A 21,563-nucleotide genomic window follows, 5' to 3' on the forward strand; every position below is an offset into this window, starting at 1 on the left:
CACTTCTACTTTGTAAAAACTTCTCATATGCTAACTTTTTCTCCCTTACTACTCTCTTTACATCATCATTCCACCAATCGCTCCTCTTCCCTCCTGCACCCACTTTCCTGTAACCACAAACTTCTGCTGAACACTCTAACACTACATTTTTAAACCTACCCCATACCTCTTCGACCCCATTGCCTATGCTCTCATTAGCCCATCTATCCTCCAATAGCTGTTTATATCTTACCCTAACTGCCTCCTCTTTTAGTTTATAAACCTTCACCTCTCTCTTCCCTGATGCTTCTATTCTCCTTGTATCCCATCTACCTTTTACTCTCAGTGTAGCTACAACTAGAAAGTGATCTGATATATCTGTGGCCCCTCTATAAACATGTACATCCTGAAGTCTACTCAACAGTCTTTTATCTACCAATACATAATCCAACAAACTACTGTCATTTCGCCCTACATCATATCGTGTATACTTATTTATCCTCTTTTTCTTAAAATATGTATTACCTATAACTAAACCCCTTTCTATACAAAGTTCAATCAAAGGGCTCCCATTATCATTTACACCTGGCACCCCAAACTTACCTACCACACCCTCTCTAAAAGTTTCTCCTACTTTAGCATTCAAGTCCCCTACCACAATTACTCTCTCACTTGGTTCAAAGGCTCCTATACATTCACTTAACATCTCCCAAAATCTCTCTCTCTCCTCTGCATTCCTCTCTTCTCCAGGTGCATACACGCTTATTATGACCCACTTCTCGCATCCAACCTTTACTTTAATCCACATAATTCTTGAATTTACACATTCATATTCTCTTTTCTCCTTCCATAACTGATCATTTAACATTACTGCTACCCCTTCCTTTGCTCTAACTCTCTCAGATACTCCAGATTTAATCCCATTTATTTCCCCCCACTGAAACTCTCCTACCCCCTTCAGCTTTGTTTCGCTTAGGGCCAGGACATCCAACTTCTTTTCATTCATAACATCAGCAATCATCTGTTTCTTGTCATCCGCACTACATCCACGCACATTTAAGCAACCCAGTTTTATAAAGTTTTTCTTCTTCTCTTTTTTAGTAATTGTATACAGGAGAAGGGGTTACTAGCCCATTGCTCCCGGCATTTTAGTCGCCTCATACGACACGCATGGCTTACGGAGGAAAGATTCTTTTCCACTTCCCCATGGACAATAGAAGAAATAAAAAAGAACAAGAGCTATTTAGAAAAAGGAGAAAAACCTAGATGTATGTATATATATATATGCATGTGCGTGTCTGTGAAGTGTGACCAAAGTGTAAGTAGGAGTAGCAAGATATCCCTGTTATCTTAGCATGTTTATGAGACAGAAAAAGAAACCAGCAATCCTACCATCATGCAAAACAGTTACAGGTTTTTGTTTCACAGTCATCTGGCAGGACGGTAGTACTTCCCTGGGTGGTTGCTGTCTACCAACCTACTACCTATGTGACAATTATTCAATTATTTCTGTCATCTCTTTAAATTTTGCTTTAAAATGCTTAATACTCATATTAATAAGAAAAAGGTGCACAAATTTTGAACAAAATCCTAGAGGACCAAGAATAATGTAAATAAATTCGGCTATCCGTGAATTTTGGGGTTTGACTGTATTCATTATAAACTTTCACATTTTATCAAGAAATGGTATGGGCTTTACAATATTCAACTCCCAGACAGCAGTGATGCTGCAATATTGCTAGTGAAAGGTTTTCATATGCTATGCCTCTTTACTTTTGAAAATATAAGTTATTTAACATTTGATTTGTCAAACCATGGTATGGGCGTGAATTGAACTCGCGGCTAGCGAGTCTTAAAACTCCAGACCGGCATATTAGCCAGTGGCTAACGTGCCCATACAGTGGTTTGTTTGCAATAGTGTCATTATGATTTCGTGATTTATTTGACTTGTCTCTTGTGCTTGCATGATGCTGGGAGCCACAATCAGTACTCTCGCTTCCTAGCATAAGGTGCAGCACTCTGCTGCCTCTCTCTCTCTCTTCCACTGACGTGTGCAACACATGAGCTGGTCATATGGCCACCGCAGAAAGTATTATGCAACTCCCAATTAATCTAGAGCTGTATTCTTTGCTTGGGTCATGTTTTGCAATGCCTACTGCGGTGAATTTTTAACATTTGTCATGTAGTGCCCTAAATCCAAGATTACATAAAAAAAATGTTTTCCTCAATTCAACAGTATCACTGTATAAAGGAGCTACATATAATGAGGTTTACCTGTATTTAAATGCTTGCAGGTTTAAGTTACAAATTTTGAAAATTATATAAAAATTTTAGGTGGGGAAAACTGTTTTTTTTTTTTATCATTTGTATAATACTTACCCTACCACCAGCCTTCATTCGTTTGGCTGAGGGACCACCTTCTTTTCGTTTCACCTTCTCAGTCATGGTGTCAGGTGTTGATTTATTCTGTTGACAAAGTAAAATGGTCAATTGCAAAAACAAAAATATACTTTACTGTATAAAGACAAAAATAAAAGCATTTATTTGACATTTGTGTTGAGCCCAGTACAGTGGACCCCCGCATACCGATTTTAATCCGTGCAAGAGGGCTCATTGGTATGCGAAATAATCGGTATGCGAATGAATTTTCCCCATAAGAAATAATGGAAATCAAATTAATCCGTGCAAGACACCCAAAAGTATGAAAAAAAAAAATTTTACCACGTGAAATATACATTTTCCTACACACAAAGAGAAGGATACATGCACAATAGTAGAGTAGTACATGCACAGTATATATTGTGCATGTACTAGTCTACTAAATGAAGAATAAATGACACTTACCTTTATTGAAGATGCAGCAATGACTGATGAGACACTGTGTCCTGGGAGTGCCTTTTCCTCCTGAGTACTGTAGGTCCTGTTTGGCATTTTCTTCCAGAACAGGCCTTATCACACTGTGTATGTCACTACGATTCTTAAATCTCTCAAACCAACCTTTGCTGGCTTTAAATTCACCAATATGAGCACTAGTTCCAGGCATTTTTCCCTGTTCACCTGGGTGTTAGTCGACTGGTGTGGGTTGCATCCTGGGAGACAAGATTAAGGACCCCAATGGAAATAAGTTAGACAGTCTTCGATGACACTGACTTTTTTGGGTTATCCTGGGTGGCAAATCCTCTGGGGTTAATTGTTTCTTGGTATATTCTCAATAAGCCACACCAACAACAGTGCTACAGCAGCAGCAGACGATGCTACAGCAGCAGCAGACGATGCTACAGCAGCAGCAGACGATGCTACAGCAGCAGCAGACGATGCTACAGCAGCAGCAGCAGCAGCAGCTGACAGTGCTACAGCAGCAGCAGACGATGCTACAGCAGCAGCAGACGATGCTACAGCAGCAGCAGCAGCTGACAGTGCTACAGCAGCAGCAGACGATGCTACAGCAGCAGCAGACGATGCTACAGCAGCAGCAGCAGCAGCTGACAGTGCTACAGCAGCAGCAGATGATGCTACAGCAGCAGCAGACGATGCTACAGCAGCAGCAGACGATGCTACAGCAGCAGCAGACGATGCTACAGCAGCAGCAGCAGCTGACAGTGCTACAGCAGCAGCAGACGATGCTACAGCAGCAGCAGACGATGCTACAGCAGCAGCAGACGATGCTACAGCAGCAGCAGCAGCAGCTGACAGTGCAGCAGCAGCAGCTGTACCACCAATAGTAGCGATGGTTGATTGGGGTTTATTATACAACCTGGCCAGCTCGGAGACATGCACCCCACTTTCATACTTATCAATGATCTTTTTCTTCATCTCTATAGTAATTCTCACCCTTATTGCTGTAGGGTTGGCACTAGAAGCTTTCTTGGGGCCCATGGTCACTTATTTTCCAGATAAAATCACCAAAAACACTGTAATAATACGAAATGTTACGATTGTATGCTTGGATGCTACCGCGGAGGCTGGCTGGTAAACAATGCCATCGGCGGAACATGTGAGGCTGGCTAAGGCGCACATTGGACGCGTCTCGGACGAACAGCGGTGAGCGGGTTTTTAAGCGGTATGCGAGGCAAAATTTTTGCGATTAAAGCAAGCGGTATGCGGATTAATCGTTATGTGATGCCAACGGTATGCGGGGGTCCACTGTATTTGCATTGGATTCCTTTAGGCCTCTTCCCCAGGATCCAACTCATGACAGTTAGATAAAACCCAGGTACCTAATTATTGCCAGGTGAACTAGGCAGTAGGAGTTAGGATACTTGCCCAGCATCGCATCTCACCTTTGTCCAGGATTGAATCTGGGCCTTTCAGCTGTGGGCCGATTGTTCCACCACTGAGCTTAAACTAACACCTTCCACTGTCACTGCCCTCACATTCTTTTGTAGACACTATAAGCTCATCACATTTGGTACTGAAACTCATAACTAAATTAAATCTTGTCCTCCTATTGGTATATGATTTGACGTAGTATCAGGAATAAAATGCAGTCGCACTAGTGAACACCAATGATGATTTAAATAATACCCATTTTTCTCTCCCCTACCTATTGTCTAGTATTTAATAAAGTTAATCGATTTCAGTTTACAGTATTTATTTATTTTAATCATTGTACAGTTTTTATATTGTTTAGTGCATAAGCAATGCATTCAAGTCTAGCATCTCACAAGTAATAAAGGTTCTCTTCTATTTCTATCCTTTAATATACACATATATTAATATACATATACATACATTAATATACACATACATACATATATTAATATACATATACATACATATATTAATATACATACATATATTAAAGTCACCTGTGTAGACACTTCTGAATTTTTCCCAGGCTTTGATTGCCTTCATGCAATGTTGCTACAAATAAATCACTATTATGTAATATTTATTTTACTGTAGTCAGTCTGTGACCTTGTTCTGAATGCCCACTACTGTTCACTATTAGGGTTTAGAGTGCAGTAAATTATAAAATGTTAACATAAGGAATGCCCCTCCAGTGACTGATTATGTTCCTCAAATATAGTATGTATATATTTTCATACAGTACTGTGTTACTTTACCTGGAGAGGGTTTCGGGGGTCAACGCCCCCACGGCTTGGTCTGAGACCAGGCCTCATGGTAAATCAGGGTCTGATCAACCAGGCTGTTACTGCTGGTCACACGCAAGCTGACGTACAAACAACAGCCCGGTTGGTCAGGTACTGACTTTATGTGCCTGTCCAGTGCCTTGTGGTACTGTACTGTATATATTTTAAATAACTACTGCTCTGCAGCTGGAAGCAAATACTATAGATGTATTATTGCACTGTTGGGCCAGAGATGGTTGTCTAGTAATTAAGACCAGAGCCCGGTGAGTTACCCTGACCAACAAATTATCAACAACACGTTGGGCCCAAGTTTTTAACAGAAGCCTATCAAAATGTTTTAAGAATACATTTATCAGGGTGGTAGAATAGACCAGTGTACTGAATGCAATGGTCAGGTTCTTATATACATGCCCAAGTGTTAGTATGTATGATTGGAGCATGAGTGATATATTTAAGCTGTACCAATAATCATTCTAGGTAAATGGACACACTGGCAATGTTTGGATATTTAAGTAAGCTACATTTTCTTGCCAGCTTGATTAAAATCCAGTGAAGGAACCACAGTCTAAATCAAATAGTGAAACGATAAAGTGTGTGTGTTCATTTACCAACATTTATGTTAACTTATTTTCAAAACCACCCACAGTACTTGCTATGATAATCATAATTAGCAGTTTGCTCCTCTCACTGGGACTTTCACATCAGAGCTTATTTCTTGGGTGGCATTGAAAATTGGGTTGGGCAAATGTTTTATTAGTGGGATGAATTGTAAAGGACCTGCCTAGTATGGGCCAGCAGGCCTCCTGCAGTGATCCTCCTTTCTTATGTTCTTATGTTATGTTCAAATTTACTACCACACTGTTACATTTGCTTTGTTGATTTGGGTGTAAACTGTACATTACTCCGTACAGAAGTATTTAAGGTTATTTTGAGTATTACAGAGCCATTACAGAAAAGAAAGGTGACATTTCATTAAGACTTAGCCTAGTCCTACATTAACTTGAAAGTATTTAAATCTAAAGTCTCTCTTGGTTATTCTGTATATTTTTAGCTGTAAATTTACTAATTATAATGACACCTAAAATGTCCCTTACATAAAGGACAAAACATTATTATTATTATTATAATGGGGAAGCACTAAACCTGTAGGATTATACAGTGCCTGTGGATGGAGGGGGGGGTAATGGAAGGTATTCAGGCTTAATTCAGTGAACTGGAGCACATATCCAATTCCCTAGATCAAGGAACCTCCCTTGAGAGGACAAAACACTTAGATTTTAAAACCATATGCCAATATAATTTAAATAAACCATACAATTGTCTTGATTATCCTGTGTCAAAACTTCCTACTTAACAGCAGTGTGTGCCTATCATAATTCAGTGCTTACTATGAACTATACTGAAGTTTAGTGCATGAATGCGTAAGTTTTAAAAAATTTAATTTGAGTAATTTAATACAATGATTCAATAAAAGCTAAGCTTTATTACAGAATTACAGTTAACATTTAAGATGAGGTAATATGGTAAAGGTACAGAGGTCCTTTGAGTTGTGATGGAGTGGAGTTATGAGAATTTTGAGCTACAATTTGTCCTCATAAAAGAATTTAGTTTTCAGTTGCAATGAAAAATTTGAAATATGATACACATTTATATTTAATCACCCTATCTTTTGTGTTATCAAGTCAACATGGCCCCTAAAGTGGATAGTAAACAGATAATTTATCTGAATATCAAATAAGAAATTTTAAAAAATAAAACATGATGCAAGAAGTTAGAATTAGTGCACTGGTGCACAAGTAAGGCTTTCCACAACCAACCATCTCTAATGTTATCAAGCAAAGAGACATTACAAAGGATATTAAAGTGGCTGAAGAATCTAAGATAGTGAAAAAAGACAAATAAATTAGCAGAGACAGAGAATGACTGCTGTTAATGTGGATAAGTGAGAAGCAGATGAAAAGAGATACAATATCTGCATATTATATGTGTGAGCATGCAAGTCCAAGGTACAGAAAAAGTTGCATTTTTGGGGTCTTGGAACGAGTTACCACACTATTATAATCATAACCAAGCGCTAAACCTAAAAGGATCATACAACACTGTTAAGCTACCATAAAATCATGTATTTTGGGGTTTGAGTTAAGATAGCTTTGAGGTATGATACATCTCCCGGAACAAATTAATGTCGTAACTCAAGGGACCACTATAATTATAAAAAAATACATTAATAGTTAAGAGAGAAAAGAGCAATACTGCATAGGTCACTGCTTCTCCAAACCATAATCACAATGCCTGGCATAACCACTACAAACATTATAACAATTGTCTAACAAATAAAAAAAAATCAAAATCATAATCATGAATCAAAGTGTTAGTTAATATCAGAGATTGTGAACTTTATCATTCAAATAAACTAACTTAATGTTACATGTGTTTAGCTATATGTTAATCTTAACGCTGCCAGAAATGCTCTACATAATCAGGGGCTTTCTATAAAATATGCCAGTATGTCAACTATTCCTGTATTAATTACATTAGATAAGTTTACAGAAATAAAGATTATTGTTATAAGAAAATGGTAAACCCACATGGGTCATTCAGCACCTGGGGGAGCAACTATATCTGATTTAAGAAAGGGAAAGGAGTTTCTCCAATTCCTTGGATCAAGATAAGATAAGATAAGATTTCGTTCGGATTTTTAACCCCGGAGGGTTAGCCACCCAGGATAACCCAAGAAAGTCAGTGCGTCATCGAGGACTGTCTAACTTATTTCCATTGGGGTCCTTAATCTTGTCCCCCAGGATGCGACCCACACCAGTCGACTAACACCCAGGTACCTATTTGCTGCTAGGTGAACAGGACAACAGGTGTAAGGAAACGTGTCGAAATGTTTCCACCCGCCGGAAATCGAACCCGGGCCCTCCGTGTGTGAAGCAGGAGTTTTAGCCACCAGGCCACCGGGCTGACCAGCACTGGCACCTCCATAGAGGCTGCAACTACCCACGTCACACTCATCACCATAAACTACTGTACATATAAGGTCATAACACCATCATCATCATTTAAAAAAGTTGGTAAAAAACCTAAATAACTATAAAACTTGCAAGTATGGTTTGTAGTTTTATTCAGAAGCGCTAAACCTGTAAGGGTAGAGAGAGAGAATCTGGAGGAAGAAGTAAGTTTATTTAGGCACAGTTGCACGTAGGTACAATTGTCATACATAGTGTTAAATACCGAGGATAAACAACCCCCCCCCCCACACAAAAAGTCAGACAAGTGACTATTTCCACTGTGGCATTCTAGTGTGAATGATGGGGAGGGCTAAGCCTGGTTCCTTGGACCAAGAGCCCTCCACGTATATCTACGGTAATATAACTGCTAACTACATTATTTGAAAGAGAGGGGGGGGGGAGGAAGCGCTAAACTCGCAAGAGCCAAACAGCGACTGGGGTAAGGGATGGAGGAAAGAATATCTATTACGTTTGACCCGAGGGCCTGGTTCCACACCCTTGAATCTAGATCCCTGAGGAGGAGGAGGAGCAGGTGGTGATGAAGAGGGATACATAAGAGTGATCAAAGTGCCAGGCTCCTCAACATGCACTCAAAATCTCGTCAGACGCCAGCAATCACTTCTATTTTTAAATGTATTACTGTAGCAGATGTGTGGCACAGCTGCAACAAGTGTACTGTTAATGTTACCTGTCACAATGTGAAGAAAAATGCAAGAAAATGAGTAACAATGTTGTTGTTGTATCACACACTCGCCGCCGCCGCCACTCTCATTTGTTTAACTAAAAAAGGTAACTAATAAATTAAATAGTGTAGGATTTTATCCTGATTATTAACCCTGAGGGTTAGTGACCCTCCACAACCCAATAAACCCACGTCCTCATCATAAGTCACATGTACACACCGGGAGGTGTGGAAATTCAAGGACCACAATAGAAATAAGTTACTTTTAGTAACTGATTTTTTTTTTTTTGTGTAAGTAAATTTTTTATTCAGGTATACACAATACAGTTACATAGAATTATCATACATAGCAGCATATGTGTAGAGAACCTAGGATAACCCAAAAAAGTCAGACCGAGTGACTTATTTCCATTGTGGGGAGTGGGGTTATCGTAGGTAATTTACACGTGTTACTATATATAAATGTACTTATGTATACCTGTACTTAAATACACTTACTCATTTCAGTGTATACACATTGACAATTACTTTTCTCAAGGACCCCAACAGAAATAAGTCACTTTCTCTGACTTTTTGGGGGGGTTATCCTTGGTAATTTACACTATGATAACTGTATTTATGTGTACGTGTGCCTAAATATACTTAATCTCACTTAATCCAAAATATCTTGCTGCCAATTTTGTCAAGGCTGGGAGTCAAAGCAATCATAGTACTAGGGGGAGAGAGCACAACTTTGTAGTACCCACAGTTCTCTCCTGGAAAGTTCCTTTACGCTGGTGAGGGGCTCTTAAGAACATAAAAAGGAAGGAACACTGCAGCAGGCCTACTGGCCTATGCGAGGCAGGTCCAATTCTCCCACCGGCTCAAGCCGGTGGGAGAATTGGAGATGTATGTATGTATTGGAGAATTGGAGGTGTATGTATGTATAATGTTCGCCAAGTCTCTCCTGGAAAGTTCCTTTACGCTGGTGAGGGGCTCTTAAGAACATAAAAAGGAAGGAACACTGCAGCAGGCCTACTGGCCTATGCGAGGCAGGTCCAATTCTCCCAGGAGGTTAGCACACCTTTGGCTAATCTTTTCAACATATCACTACAAACTGGCATGGTGCCAGATAAGTGGAAAATGGCAAATGTGATACCTATTTTCAAAACAGGTGACAGGTCCTTAGCTTCGAACTATAGACCAATAAGCCTAACCTCCATAGTGGGAAAATTTATGGAATCAATAATTGCCGAGGCAGTTCGTAGCCACCTTGAAAAGCATAAATTAATCAACGAATCTCAGCATGGTTTTACAAAGGGGCGTTCCTGCCTTACGAATTTATTAACTTTTTTCACTAAGGTATTTGAGGAGGTAGATCATGGTAATGAATATGATATTGTGTATATGGACTTCAGTAAGGCTTTTGACAGGGTCCCACATCAGAGACTATTGAGGAAAATTAAAGCACATGGAATAGGAGGAGAAATTTTTTCCTGGATAGAGGCATGGTTGACAAATAGGCAGCAGAGAGTTTGCATAAATGGGGAGAAATCAGAGTGGGGAAGTGTCACGAGCGGTGTTCCACAGGGGTCAGTGTTGGGCCCCCTGCTGTTCACAATCTACATAAACGACATAGATGAGGGCATAAAGAGCGACATCGGCAAGTTTGCCGATGACACCAAAATAGGCCGTCGAATTCATTCTGACGAGGACATTCGAGCACTCCAGGAAGATTTGAATAGACTGATGCAGTGGTCGGAGAAGTGGCAGATGCAGTTTAATATAGACAAATGCAAAGTTCTAAATGTTGGACAGGACAATAACCATGCCACATATAAACTAAATAATGTAGATCTTAATATTACGGATTGCGAAAAAGATTTAGGAGTTCTGGTTAGCAGTAATCTGAAACCAAGACAACAGTGCATAAGTGTTCGCAATAAAGCTAATAGAATCCTTGGCTTCATATCAAGAAGCATAAATAATAGGAGTCCTCAGGTTGTTCTTCAACTCTATACATCCTTGGTTAGGCCTCATTTAGATTATGCTGCACAGTTTTGGTCACCTTATTACAGAATGGATATAAATTCTCTGGAAAATGTACAAAGGAGGATGACAAAGTTGATCCCATGTATCAGAAACCTTCCCTATGAGGATAGACTAAGGGCCCTGAATCTGCACTCTCTAGAAAGACGTAGAATTAGGGGGGATATGATTGAGGTGTATAAATGGAAGACAGGAATAAATAAAGGGGATGTAAATAGTGTGCTGAAAATATCTAGCCTAGACAGGACTCGCAGCAATGGTTTTAAGTTGGAAAAATTCAGATTCAGGAAGGATATAGGAAAGTACTGGTTTGGTAATAGAGTTGTGGATGAGTGGAACAAACTCCCAAGTACCGTTATAGAGGCCAGAACGTTGTGTAGCTTTAAAAATAGGTTGGATAAATACATGAGTGGATGTGGGTGGGTGTGAGTTAGACCTGATAGCTTGTGCTACTAGGTCGGTTGCCGTGTTCCTCCCTTAAGTCAATGTGACCTGACCTGACTAGGTTGGGTGCATTGGCTTAAGCCGGTAGGAGACTTGGACCTGCCTCGCATGGGCCAGTAGGCCTTCTGCAGTGTTCCTTCGTTCTTATGTTCTTATGTTCTTAAGACCGTAGTCCTGGCATGGGTCTCAATCTTGCGATAACCCGTCTCTGGCTCCCGAGGGAGAAAGGTTTCTACAATGATGCGACGTATGCTGCTCAAGCACTCTTCTGGTCAGTTCAACTGTAAGTAAGTAAGTAAGTAAGTTTATTCAGGTATACACAAATACAGTTACATAGAATTATCATACATAGCAGCATATGTGTAGAGAACCTAGGATAACCCAAAAAAGTCAGACAGAGTGACTTATTTCCACTGGTGCATCTCATAAGCGACAACACCATATGTACTCCTTACTATGGACACTATGGACACTAATTTCTCAGCTTCCTGGGATGGGTTCGGGTGTGCTGGTGGCCTCGGCTTGCTCTTGCCAGTTGCTATGTTGAGCTTGCCCCATATCTCAGATAAGGTGGTGTGATGCCCAAATGTTGAGCACCACTCCAGCCATTTCTCAGTTTTTACTCTGAGACTCTGCGGGCATGCTGCACAATGGCTCTCAGAGTATTCCTGTTCTCTGCCGTAAGGTTACGTGTATAGCTTCCTAAAAGAGTTGATGGGGTGGTTCTGCTCTCACACCTCATCGTTGTAGAACCACCAGTCTCTTTTGTGAGTGCGTCCTGCGCACTTCTTTGGAATTGCGCACTCTGCTGCCTGGGTGAGAACAGTGATTAGCTCCTGTTCAGCCATATCACAGTCTTCAGATAGAGAGTATGTGGACCACCAGTCATGAAGATAATCCTGGAACACCTTCCAGTTGGCCCTCTTTACGTCCCATCTAGGAGGCAGCACAACTGTGGGAGGCCTGTTGATGTTGAAGGTGGTGATCACTGCAAAGTGGTCACTGACAAGGTGAGGATGAGTTTCCCATGTGGCTCCTGCTGCGAGTTGTCTTGACCCGAAGGTAAGGTCGAGGCAGCCACCCAACAGGTGTGTGGGGTCTCCATTGTTTAGCAACTTTACCTCTGGAATATCGTGTAGGAGCATTGCAATGTGTCTGCCAGCAGCATTGGTTGCTGAGTGAGAGTGCAGCATTGGGTGATGTGCATTGAAATCTCCACCCACAATAATACACTCAGTGCGTGCTAGTGCGAGGAGCTCTGCAATGTCGAGGGTGTGTCTTGGGTTCTTGTAGATGTTATAGATGGTAATGGGCACTCCAGGTATGTGCACAAGGATGGCCTGTACCTCGACATCCTCCCCACAGTCCACAGGGTTGGCTATAACCTCGTGAGGTATTGTATTGGATACAAATACAGCTGTGCCTCTGCAGTGAACGCCCGGGTCCATGTGCCGAAAATACCCAGCAAAACCGGGTAGTCTTGGGCACATAGTCGGGACAGTCAGAGTTTCTTGTAGCAAGACGATGTCAACCCGATCCCGAATTAATGCTTCCAGCAAGAGGTGCTGTTTGCCCCTCAGGCCCTGAATGTTCCATTGTAGGACCTTGAGGGTGTGATTTGGTACCGAGGTTATTCCATCGCTGTTGTTTCCTGAGCTGGAGACCGAGTCCTGCCCGCTCTGAGAACCTGCAAACTCATGGCATCCACTGTCTCCTCTTCGGTCAGAAGGCACACTCTCAGGAGCGTACTGACCATCTGCCAGAATGTGCTCTGTTGTTCCGTGGAGTTGATTGTGTTGCAAATAAGAACCGTGAACACCTTGATGAGTGCTACGAGATCCTCCCTGGTGAGGGCCTGCTTTGGGGTTGGGTTTGAAGCAGTGGATATTATCTGGGCTTTTGTGGTCTGTAGGGACTGCTGAGGGTTGGATTTCTTTATTGTATGCACCGTGGTCTGTTGCTGTATACCAGGTTGGGTAGCCGGGATCTGCTGGTGAGGTGCCAGTTGAGTCTGCAAAGCGCCTGAGCCGGGTAAGGAGTGCCTGCGTTGTCGTGCTATGGCAGGTGGGGGCTCGTTTAGTGCCGCCTGCTGATCGCATTGACCAGATGCACCCTGTTGACGCCTCCTGTTCCTCTTGTTTCTGTTTCTTCGTTGAGGTAGGGGTGCAGGAGGTTCTTGACCTTGACGCCTGGTTGAGGCTTCGAGGGTTGGGAATTCCTGGGCATTGACTTGGGTTAGCTGCTGAGAGATCTGCGGTATGGCAGGGTTCTCTGCACCCATCATTTGCTGAGAGTGATGATCCGTCGTAGCCTGTTGCCGAGTTTTTGGCATCTTCCAGACTTCTTGAATTCTGGCGAGCCTCTCGGGGCATCGAGGATTCCAGGCATGGTGTTTCTGCCTGCAGTTTGGGCATTGTGGAGTGGGTGGCGATGCATTTTTCAGCTTGGTGATGCATTCCTCGGTAGGGTGGTGCTGGCTGCAGACACCGCAGATTACTCTGTTTGGACAGTGCACCCAGGTGGCCATAATGCTGACACTTGAAACAGCGAACTGGTTCTGCTGTGAAGGTCCTGACATCGTACCTGCCCCAAGAACCGAGGTCCAGCTGGGATGGCAGTGGTCCTACATGCTGAATGAGAACCTGTCGGGTTGGTGCGTTGCCTGCCGTCTTTGCCTTGAGACGTTGAGCTGACACCGCACTGGGGTGAGCTGCTACTGCCTCGATGGGCATCATCAACGGGTATCGCATCACTACACCCTTGGTGATCTGCCAAGAGTCTAGTTCCTCCAGGGTGAATGAGCAATCTGTCTCCATGACTCTCTTCAAGGTGGTATACATTTCCTTGTTGAGAGGAGTCAATATTGGTTCTCCCCTCAAGTTGAACCATATCTTGAACTTCAGGTTGTGTCATGATTCCAGGTATGAAACAATGCCATAGTGGGTTCTGTGGTCCCCGTAAGACTTCACCTTGAATTTGCCAGGTCGGCTGAGCTGGTTTGCCTGCTCCTTGGATGGACGGCGCTTCTTCTTGTCCACAGTGTTCCATCCCCTCTTGGTTTTCGGGGGGTGGGGTGTTTATTTCCTCCCGTTTCCATTGTCGCTGGCTCCATGGTTGGGACTGTCAGATCTGCTACAATGTGAGCAGGATCTTCCTCTTCCTCTCGCAACTTCTTTGCTAGAATTTCGCCCCACATTTCCAAATCCGAGTCCTCCGTCGTGTTCATGGAGCATCGTGGCCTCTTTTCGGCAGAAGCCATGTGCCTATCTTGTGATAAGGTAGTGAAGTCCATGAGATTGGTAAGGGTCAAGGGAGGAGCACGGCACTCGACCTAGTAGCACAAGCTAGTCAGGTCCAACTCACACCCACTCATGTATTTATCCAACCTATTTTTAAAACTACACATCTTACCTTCTCTGACGGTACTTGGGAGTTCCACTCATCCACAACTCGATTACCAAACCAATGCTTTCCTAAATAACAACAACAAAAAAAAAAAGCACAATACCGTGACTGGAACGATACACAGATAACCCGCACATAGAAGAGAGGAGCTTACGACGACATTTCGGTCCGACTTGGACCATTTACAAAGTCCATTTACCACGTCGTCATAAGCTCCTCTCTTCTATGAGGGGGTTATTTGTGTACAGTGCTTTCCTATATCCTTCCTGAATCTGAATTTTGCGAATTTAAAACCATTGCTGCAAGTCCTATGTTAGATATTCTTAGCAGGCTATTTACATCCCATTTATTAATTCCAGTTTTCCATTTATACACCTCAATCATATCCCCCCTAATTCTATGCCTTTCTAAAGAGTGCAGATTCATGGCCCTCAGTCTATCTTCAGAGAAGATTTCTGATACATGGGATCAACTTTGTCATCCTCCTTTGTGCGTTTTCCAGTGCATTTATATCCATTCTGTAATACGGTGACCAAAACTGCGCAGCATAATCTAAATGAGGCCTGACCAAAGATATACAAAGTTGAAGAACAACCTGAGGACTTCTATTATTTGTAATTCTTGATATGAAGCCAAGGATTCTGTTAGCTTTATTGCGAACACTAATGCACTGTTGTCTTGGTTTCAGATTACTGCTAACCAGAACTCCTAAATCCTTTTCGCTATCCGTAATATTAAGATCTACATTATTTAGTTTATATGTGACATGGTTATTTTCCTGTCCAACATTTAGAACTTTACATTTGTCTACATTAAACTGCATCTGCCACTCCTCCGACCAGTGCCTTGAAATGATCAACTTCCTGGCAGCTGAAGCATGTTCTAGGCATATTCCCCTAAGAAAGAAGAAGAGCAGGAGTAAACTGGAGAGAGAAAGACGCTCCCTCTACAGAATATGACGAAGAGTCACTGAGCTCTTCAGGAGTGCTAGAATATCTGATACACGAAAGGAGGCACTGACCAGGGAAGTGGAAACTATCAAACTTAAGTTAAATGACGCTTACAGGAACCAGGAGAGACAGGAGGAGCTTAAAGCTATTAGTGAAATTGAAAGAAATTCAAAATATTTCTTTTCATATGCCAAAAACAAGGCAAATACCACATCTAGTATCGGGCCCTTACTCACAGGATGGGACTTACACAGATGACAACAAGGAAATGAGTGAAATATTGAAATCCCAGTACGACTCTGTGTTTAGTGAACCACTAATCAGTCTGAGGATCGACGACCCAAATTATTTCTTCATGAATGAGCCTCAAAACTTCATAAATGTATGCCAGATTTCCGACATTACCCTAACTCCGATAGATTTCGAAAAAGCCATTGACAACATGCCCATGCACTCAGCCCCGGGCCCAGACTCGTGGAACTCTGTTTTCATTAAGAACTGCAAGAAACCCCTCTCGCGTGCCCAAAGTACACTATGAAGGAGGAGCTTGGACATGGGTGAAATTCCAGTCACTTAAAACAACGGATATAGCCCCTCTCCATAAAGGTGGCAGCAAAGTATTAGCTAAGAACTATAGACCAATAGCTCTGAAGTCCCACATCATAAAAATCTTTGAAAGAGTGCTAAGAAGCAGGATTGCAAATCACCAGGATTCCCAAAATCTGCACAATCCAGGGCAACATGGGTTCAGGGCAGGACGCTCCTGCCTCTCACAACTACTGGATCACTATGATATGGCCTTGGATGCACTGGAAGAAAATCAGAATGCAGATGTAATATACACAGACTTTGCAAAAGCATTTGACAAATGCGATCATGGCGTAATAGCCCATAAAATACGTGCTAAAGGAATAACTGGGAAAGTGGGGAGATGGATTTTCAACTTCCTAACAAATCGAACACAAAGAGTAGTGGTCAACAGAGCTAAATCGGAGGCTGCCATAGTGAAGAGCTCTGTTCCACAAGGCACAGTACTCGCCCCCATCTTATTCCTCATCCTCATATCAGACATAGACAGAGATATACATCACAACCCCGTATCATCCTTTGCGCATGATACTAGGATCTGCATGAGGCTGTCATCTGCTGAGGACGCGGTTAACCTCCAAGAAGATATAAACAAAGTTTTCCAGTGGGCAACGGTAAACAATATGATGTTCAATGAGGACAAATTCCAATTACTCCGTTATGGAAAACTGGAGGAGATAATAACTAGAACAGAGTATACTACAAACTCTGGCCATACAATAGAGCGGAAAAATAATGTAAGGGACCTGGGAGTAGTAATGTCTGAGGATCTCACTTTCAAGGATCACAACAGTGCCATGATCGCACGTGCAAAGAAAATGATAGGATGGATACCTGGAGTTTACCTGGAGAGAGTTTCGGGGGTCAACGCCCCCGCGGCCCGGTCTGTGACCAGGCCTCCTGGTGGATCAGCCCCTGATCAACCAGGCTGTTGCTGCTGGCTGCACGCAAACCAACGTACGAGCCACAGCCCGGCTGATCAGGAACTGACTTTAGGTGATTGTCCAGTGCCAGCTTGAAGACTGCCAGGGGTCTACTGGTAATCCCCCTTATGTATGCTGGGAGGCAGTTGAACAGTCTCGGGCCCCTGACACTTATTGTATGGTCTCTTAACGTGCTAGTGACACCCCTGCTTTTCATTGGGGGGATGGTGCATCGTCTGCCAAGTCTTTTGCTTTCGTAGTGAGTGATTTTCGTGTGCAAGTTCGGTACTAGTCCCTCTAGGATTTTCCAGGTGTATATAATCATGTATCTCTCCCTCCTGCGTTCCAGGGAATACAGGTTTAGAAACCTCAAGCGCTCCCAGTAATTGAGGTGAATGAGGTAATGAGGTAATGAGAACGTTCAAAACGAGAGATGCCAAGCCAATGATGATCCTTTTCAAATCACTTGTTCTCTCTAGGCTGGAGTACTGCTGTACATTAACATCTCCATTCAAAGCAGGTGAAATCGCAGATCTAGAGCGTACAGAGATCCTTTACTGCACATATAAGTTCTGTCAAGCACCTTAACTACTGGGAACGCTTGGAAGCACTTGACTTGTACTTGTTGGAACGCAGGAGGGAGAGATATATCATAATCTACACTTGGAAAATCCTGGAAGGAATGGTCCCAAATCTGCACACAGAAATCACTCCCTACGAAAGTAAAAGACTGGGCAGGCGATGCAAAATGCCTCCAATTAAAAGTAGGGGCGCCATTGGTACACTAAGGGAAAACACCATAAGTGTCTGGGGCCCAAGATTGTTCAACAGCCTCCCATCAAGCATTAGGGGAATTGCCAATAAACCCCTTGCCTGCCTTCAAGAGAGAGCCGGACAGATACCTAAAGTCAGTGCTGGATCAGTCGGGCTGTGGCTCGTACGTTGGACTGCGTGCAGCCAGCAGTAACAGCCTAGTTGATCAGGCCCTGATCCATCGGGAGGCCTGGTCATGGACCGGGCCGCGGGGGCGTTGATCCCCGGAATAACCTCCAGGTAACCACTGCATCAGTCTATTCAAATCATCCTGGAGTGCTCTAATGTCCTCATTAGAATGAATTGGACGGCCTATTTTGGTGTCAGAAAATTTGGTCTTGATCTAGGGAATTGGATCTGTGCTCCAGTTCCCTCCACAGGCGCTGTATAATCCTACTGGTTTAGCGCTTCCCCTTAATAATAATAATAATAATAATAATAATAATAATAATAATAATCTAGGCTGGAATATTGCTGTACATTAACGGCCTCTTACAAGGCAGGCGAAATTATAGACCTGGAGAATATACAAAGAAGTTTCATGGCACGTATAAATACGATAAAGCCCCTAAATTACTGGGAACAGTTGAATCCCTTGATTTGTCTTCCCTGGAATTCAGGCGAGAAGATACATTTATTTATTTATTTATTTAAAAATTTGTGCACACATACAGAGGTACAAAAAATACAGAAAAGAGCAGTATGCCAAAGCCACTTATACTATGCATAGCATTACGGGCTGGCTTAAAATTAACTTAAGATGAACTAAGCAATGATGACATCGGTGATAAAACTTTAATGTAAACAGATTACTATAAAGCACAAGTGAGTATTACAAAGACAGGTCATATGGTTGTATGCATTGTTGTACATTCAGTAGAATGGAGTATTCTGTTAGGTAGTGTATTTAAAAAATAATAAAGTTAGATTGGGTTTTAGGTTTAACATTTATGTGATATAATTGTGAGAAACATTTAAGATATACAATTTATAAGGTTCAGTTATTCAGTATTTATTTGGTTTTGGGTGAGTAAGTGATCTTTGAGAAGAGACTTGAATTTATAAACAGGTAGTGTTTCTTTTATATTTACAGGTAATGAGTTCCAGATTTTAGGGCCTTTTATGTGCATTGAGTTTTTGCATAGTGTGAGATGGACACGAGGAACATCAAAGAGTGATCTGTGCCTTGTGTTATGGTCATGTGTTCTGTTGAGGTTGGCAAGGAGATGTTTGAGGGGAGGGTTAATATCAGAGTTAAGTGTTCTATGTATGTAATAGGTGCAGTAATAAGTATGAATGTTTTGTATGGTGAATAGGTTTAGTGTATTGAATATTGGTGGAGTGTGCTGCCTATAGTGAGAATTTGTTATCATTCTAACTGCAGCCTTTTGTTGGGTAATTAGTGGTCTGAGATGGTTACTTGTTGTTGAGCCCCATGCACAAATTCCATAGGTGAGATAGGGGTAAATAAGAGAGTGATATAGGGCCAGGAGGGCTGACTGTGGAGCATAGTACCGTATCTTCGATAGTATGCCTACAGTCTTGGAAATTTTCTTAGAAATTTGTTGTATATGTGTATGAAATTTGAGTCTATTATCAAGGTGGATTCCTAAGAATTTTCCCTCTGTTAGCTTTGTGATAGGTGATCCGTTTATCATTATGTTAAGAGGGACATCTGTAGCTCTGTTACCGATAATATAATATACGTAGATACATAATATAATATACGAAGATACATGATTATATAATATATACGTAGATACATGATAATATACAAAGAAGCATCAAAAGGCAAACAAAGATACATCAGATGTGATGAATGGTTTTGAAAACTGACAAGTTGAAGACTGAGACACTCATGCAACATGTGGGAATCTTTATTTAGGAAACGTTTCGCCACACAGTGGCTTCATCAGTCCAATACAAAGCAGAAAGGTATAAGGAGAGGAGGAGTTTGAGGTAATCAGTCCCTCAGCCTGGAGACGATGTGTTCAGTCCATCAATCCGACTTGGACCATTTACAAAGTCACAGTATGACCTTGTAAATGGTCCAAGTCGGACCGAAATGTGCGGGTTATTTGTGTATGCATCAGAATGTAAACAAATACCCATCAGAATGGAAATAAAGATGCATCAGAATGCGAACAAAGACGCATCAGAACGGAAATAAAGATACATCAGAACATAAACAAAGACGCATAGAACATAAATAAAGGTGTAACAGAATGTAAACAAAGACGCATCAGAACGTAAACAAAGACGCAGGTATGGGTCGCATCCGGAGGAAGAGGATTAAAGAATCTCAAAGTAATGTGAAGTTTTTTTTTTTAGGTATATTACACAATTGGAGATACCTGGAGGGGTTTCAGGGGTCAACGTCCCCAGTCCATGACCAGGCCTCGTGGTGGATCAGGGCCTGATCAACCAGGCTGTTACTGCAGGCCGCACGTAAACCGATGTACGAGCCGCAGCCCAGCTAGTCAGGTGCTGATTTTAGGTGCCTGTCCAGCGATTTGAAGACAGCCAGGGGTCTATTATTGAAGAGAGAGAGGTAGTGAAGGCATTAACATCATTTAAGAGTGAGGAAGAACCATATGTGAGTGTGGGGGAAGTGGGCGAGACAGTAGAGGTAGCTGAACAGTCTTGGTCTCCTGACACTTATTATGTTGTCTCTTAGCATACTCATGGTGCTCCTGCTTTTCATGAGGGATGTTGCACCACCTGCCAAGCCTTTTGCTTACATAGGGAGAGATTTCCGTTCGCAGATTTGGGACTGGTTCCTTCTTAAGATTTTCCATGTGTATTATCATGTAGCTTTCTCGCATGCGTTCCAAGGAGTACAGGTCAAGGGAATTCAACTGTTCCTAGTAATTTAGGTGCTTTATGGTACTTATACATGCCGTTAAATTTTTCTGTACATTATCCAGGTCTGTAATTTCGCCTGCCTTGAAAGGGGCCGTTAGTGTACAGCAATATTCCTGCCTAGAGAAAACCAAGTGATCTGAAGAGAATCATCGCTGGCTTGGGATCCCTAGTTTTGAAGGTTTCCATTATCCATCCTATCATTTTCCTAGCAGATGTGATAGAAACATTGTCCTTTTCACATTCTGTATGGCCAAGTGCTAGGATTATTTACATTACCGAGGTTCAGGACTTTGCATATATCTACACTGAACTGCATCTGCCACTTTTCTGACCACCGCATGAGCTTGTCTAAATCCTCCTGAAGTTCAGTGGCATCCTCTGAATCGATTATCCTGCCTATTTTTGTGCCGTCAGCGAATTTCTTCATATCTCTTGTTATTCCCTCTTCAAGGTCATTAATGTATATCATGAACAACATGGGCCTAAAACTGATCCTTGTGGAACGCCACTTGGGACTGATTCCAACTCAGAGATCACCCCATTTAAGCAGACTCCCCGCTTCCTATTGGTCAGCCATGCCCCTAAACACCCACAGGATGGGTAAGAGGTGGCAGCCTCATACAGGATGGGTATAGGGCGAACAATCCCACACAGGATGGGTATGGGATGAACAACCTTACACAGGATAGGTATACGATGAACCTCACATAAGATGGGTACGAGATGAACAACCTCACACAGGATGGGTGTGGTAAACAACCTCACACAGGATGGGCATGGGG

General features: G+C 42.2%; 1 protein-coding gene across 1 annotated transcript in view; it reads right to left on the minus strand.

Annotated features, from left to right (window-relative positions):
* LOC128698061 (leucine-rich repeat and WD repeat-containing protein 1) overlaps positions 1 to 21,563 on the minus strand; it is a 72,287-nt gene that overhangs the window by 49,385 nt on the left and 1,339 nt on the right. Inside the window, exon 2 of the mRNA XM_070097608.1 lies at positions 2,359 to 2,445. Coding sequence (XP_069953709.1) covers positions 2,359 to 2,445 — 87 coding nt within the window. The remainder of the gene's footprint in view (positions 1 to 2,358; positions 2,446 to 21,563) is intronic.

The sequence above is a fragment of the Cherax quadricarinatus genome, chromosome 58, assembly GCF_038502225.1.
Source record: "Cherax quadricarinatus isolate ZL_2023a chromosome 58, ASM3850222v1, whole genome shotgun sequence".
In the NCBI taxonomy this organism is placed as follows: Eukaryota; Metazoa; Arthropoda; class Malacostraca; order Decapoda; family Parastacidae; genus Cherax; species Cherax quadricarinatus.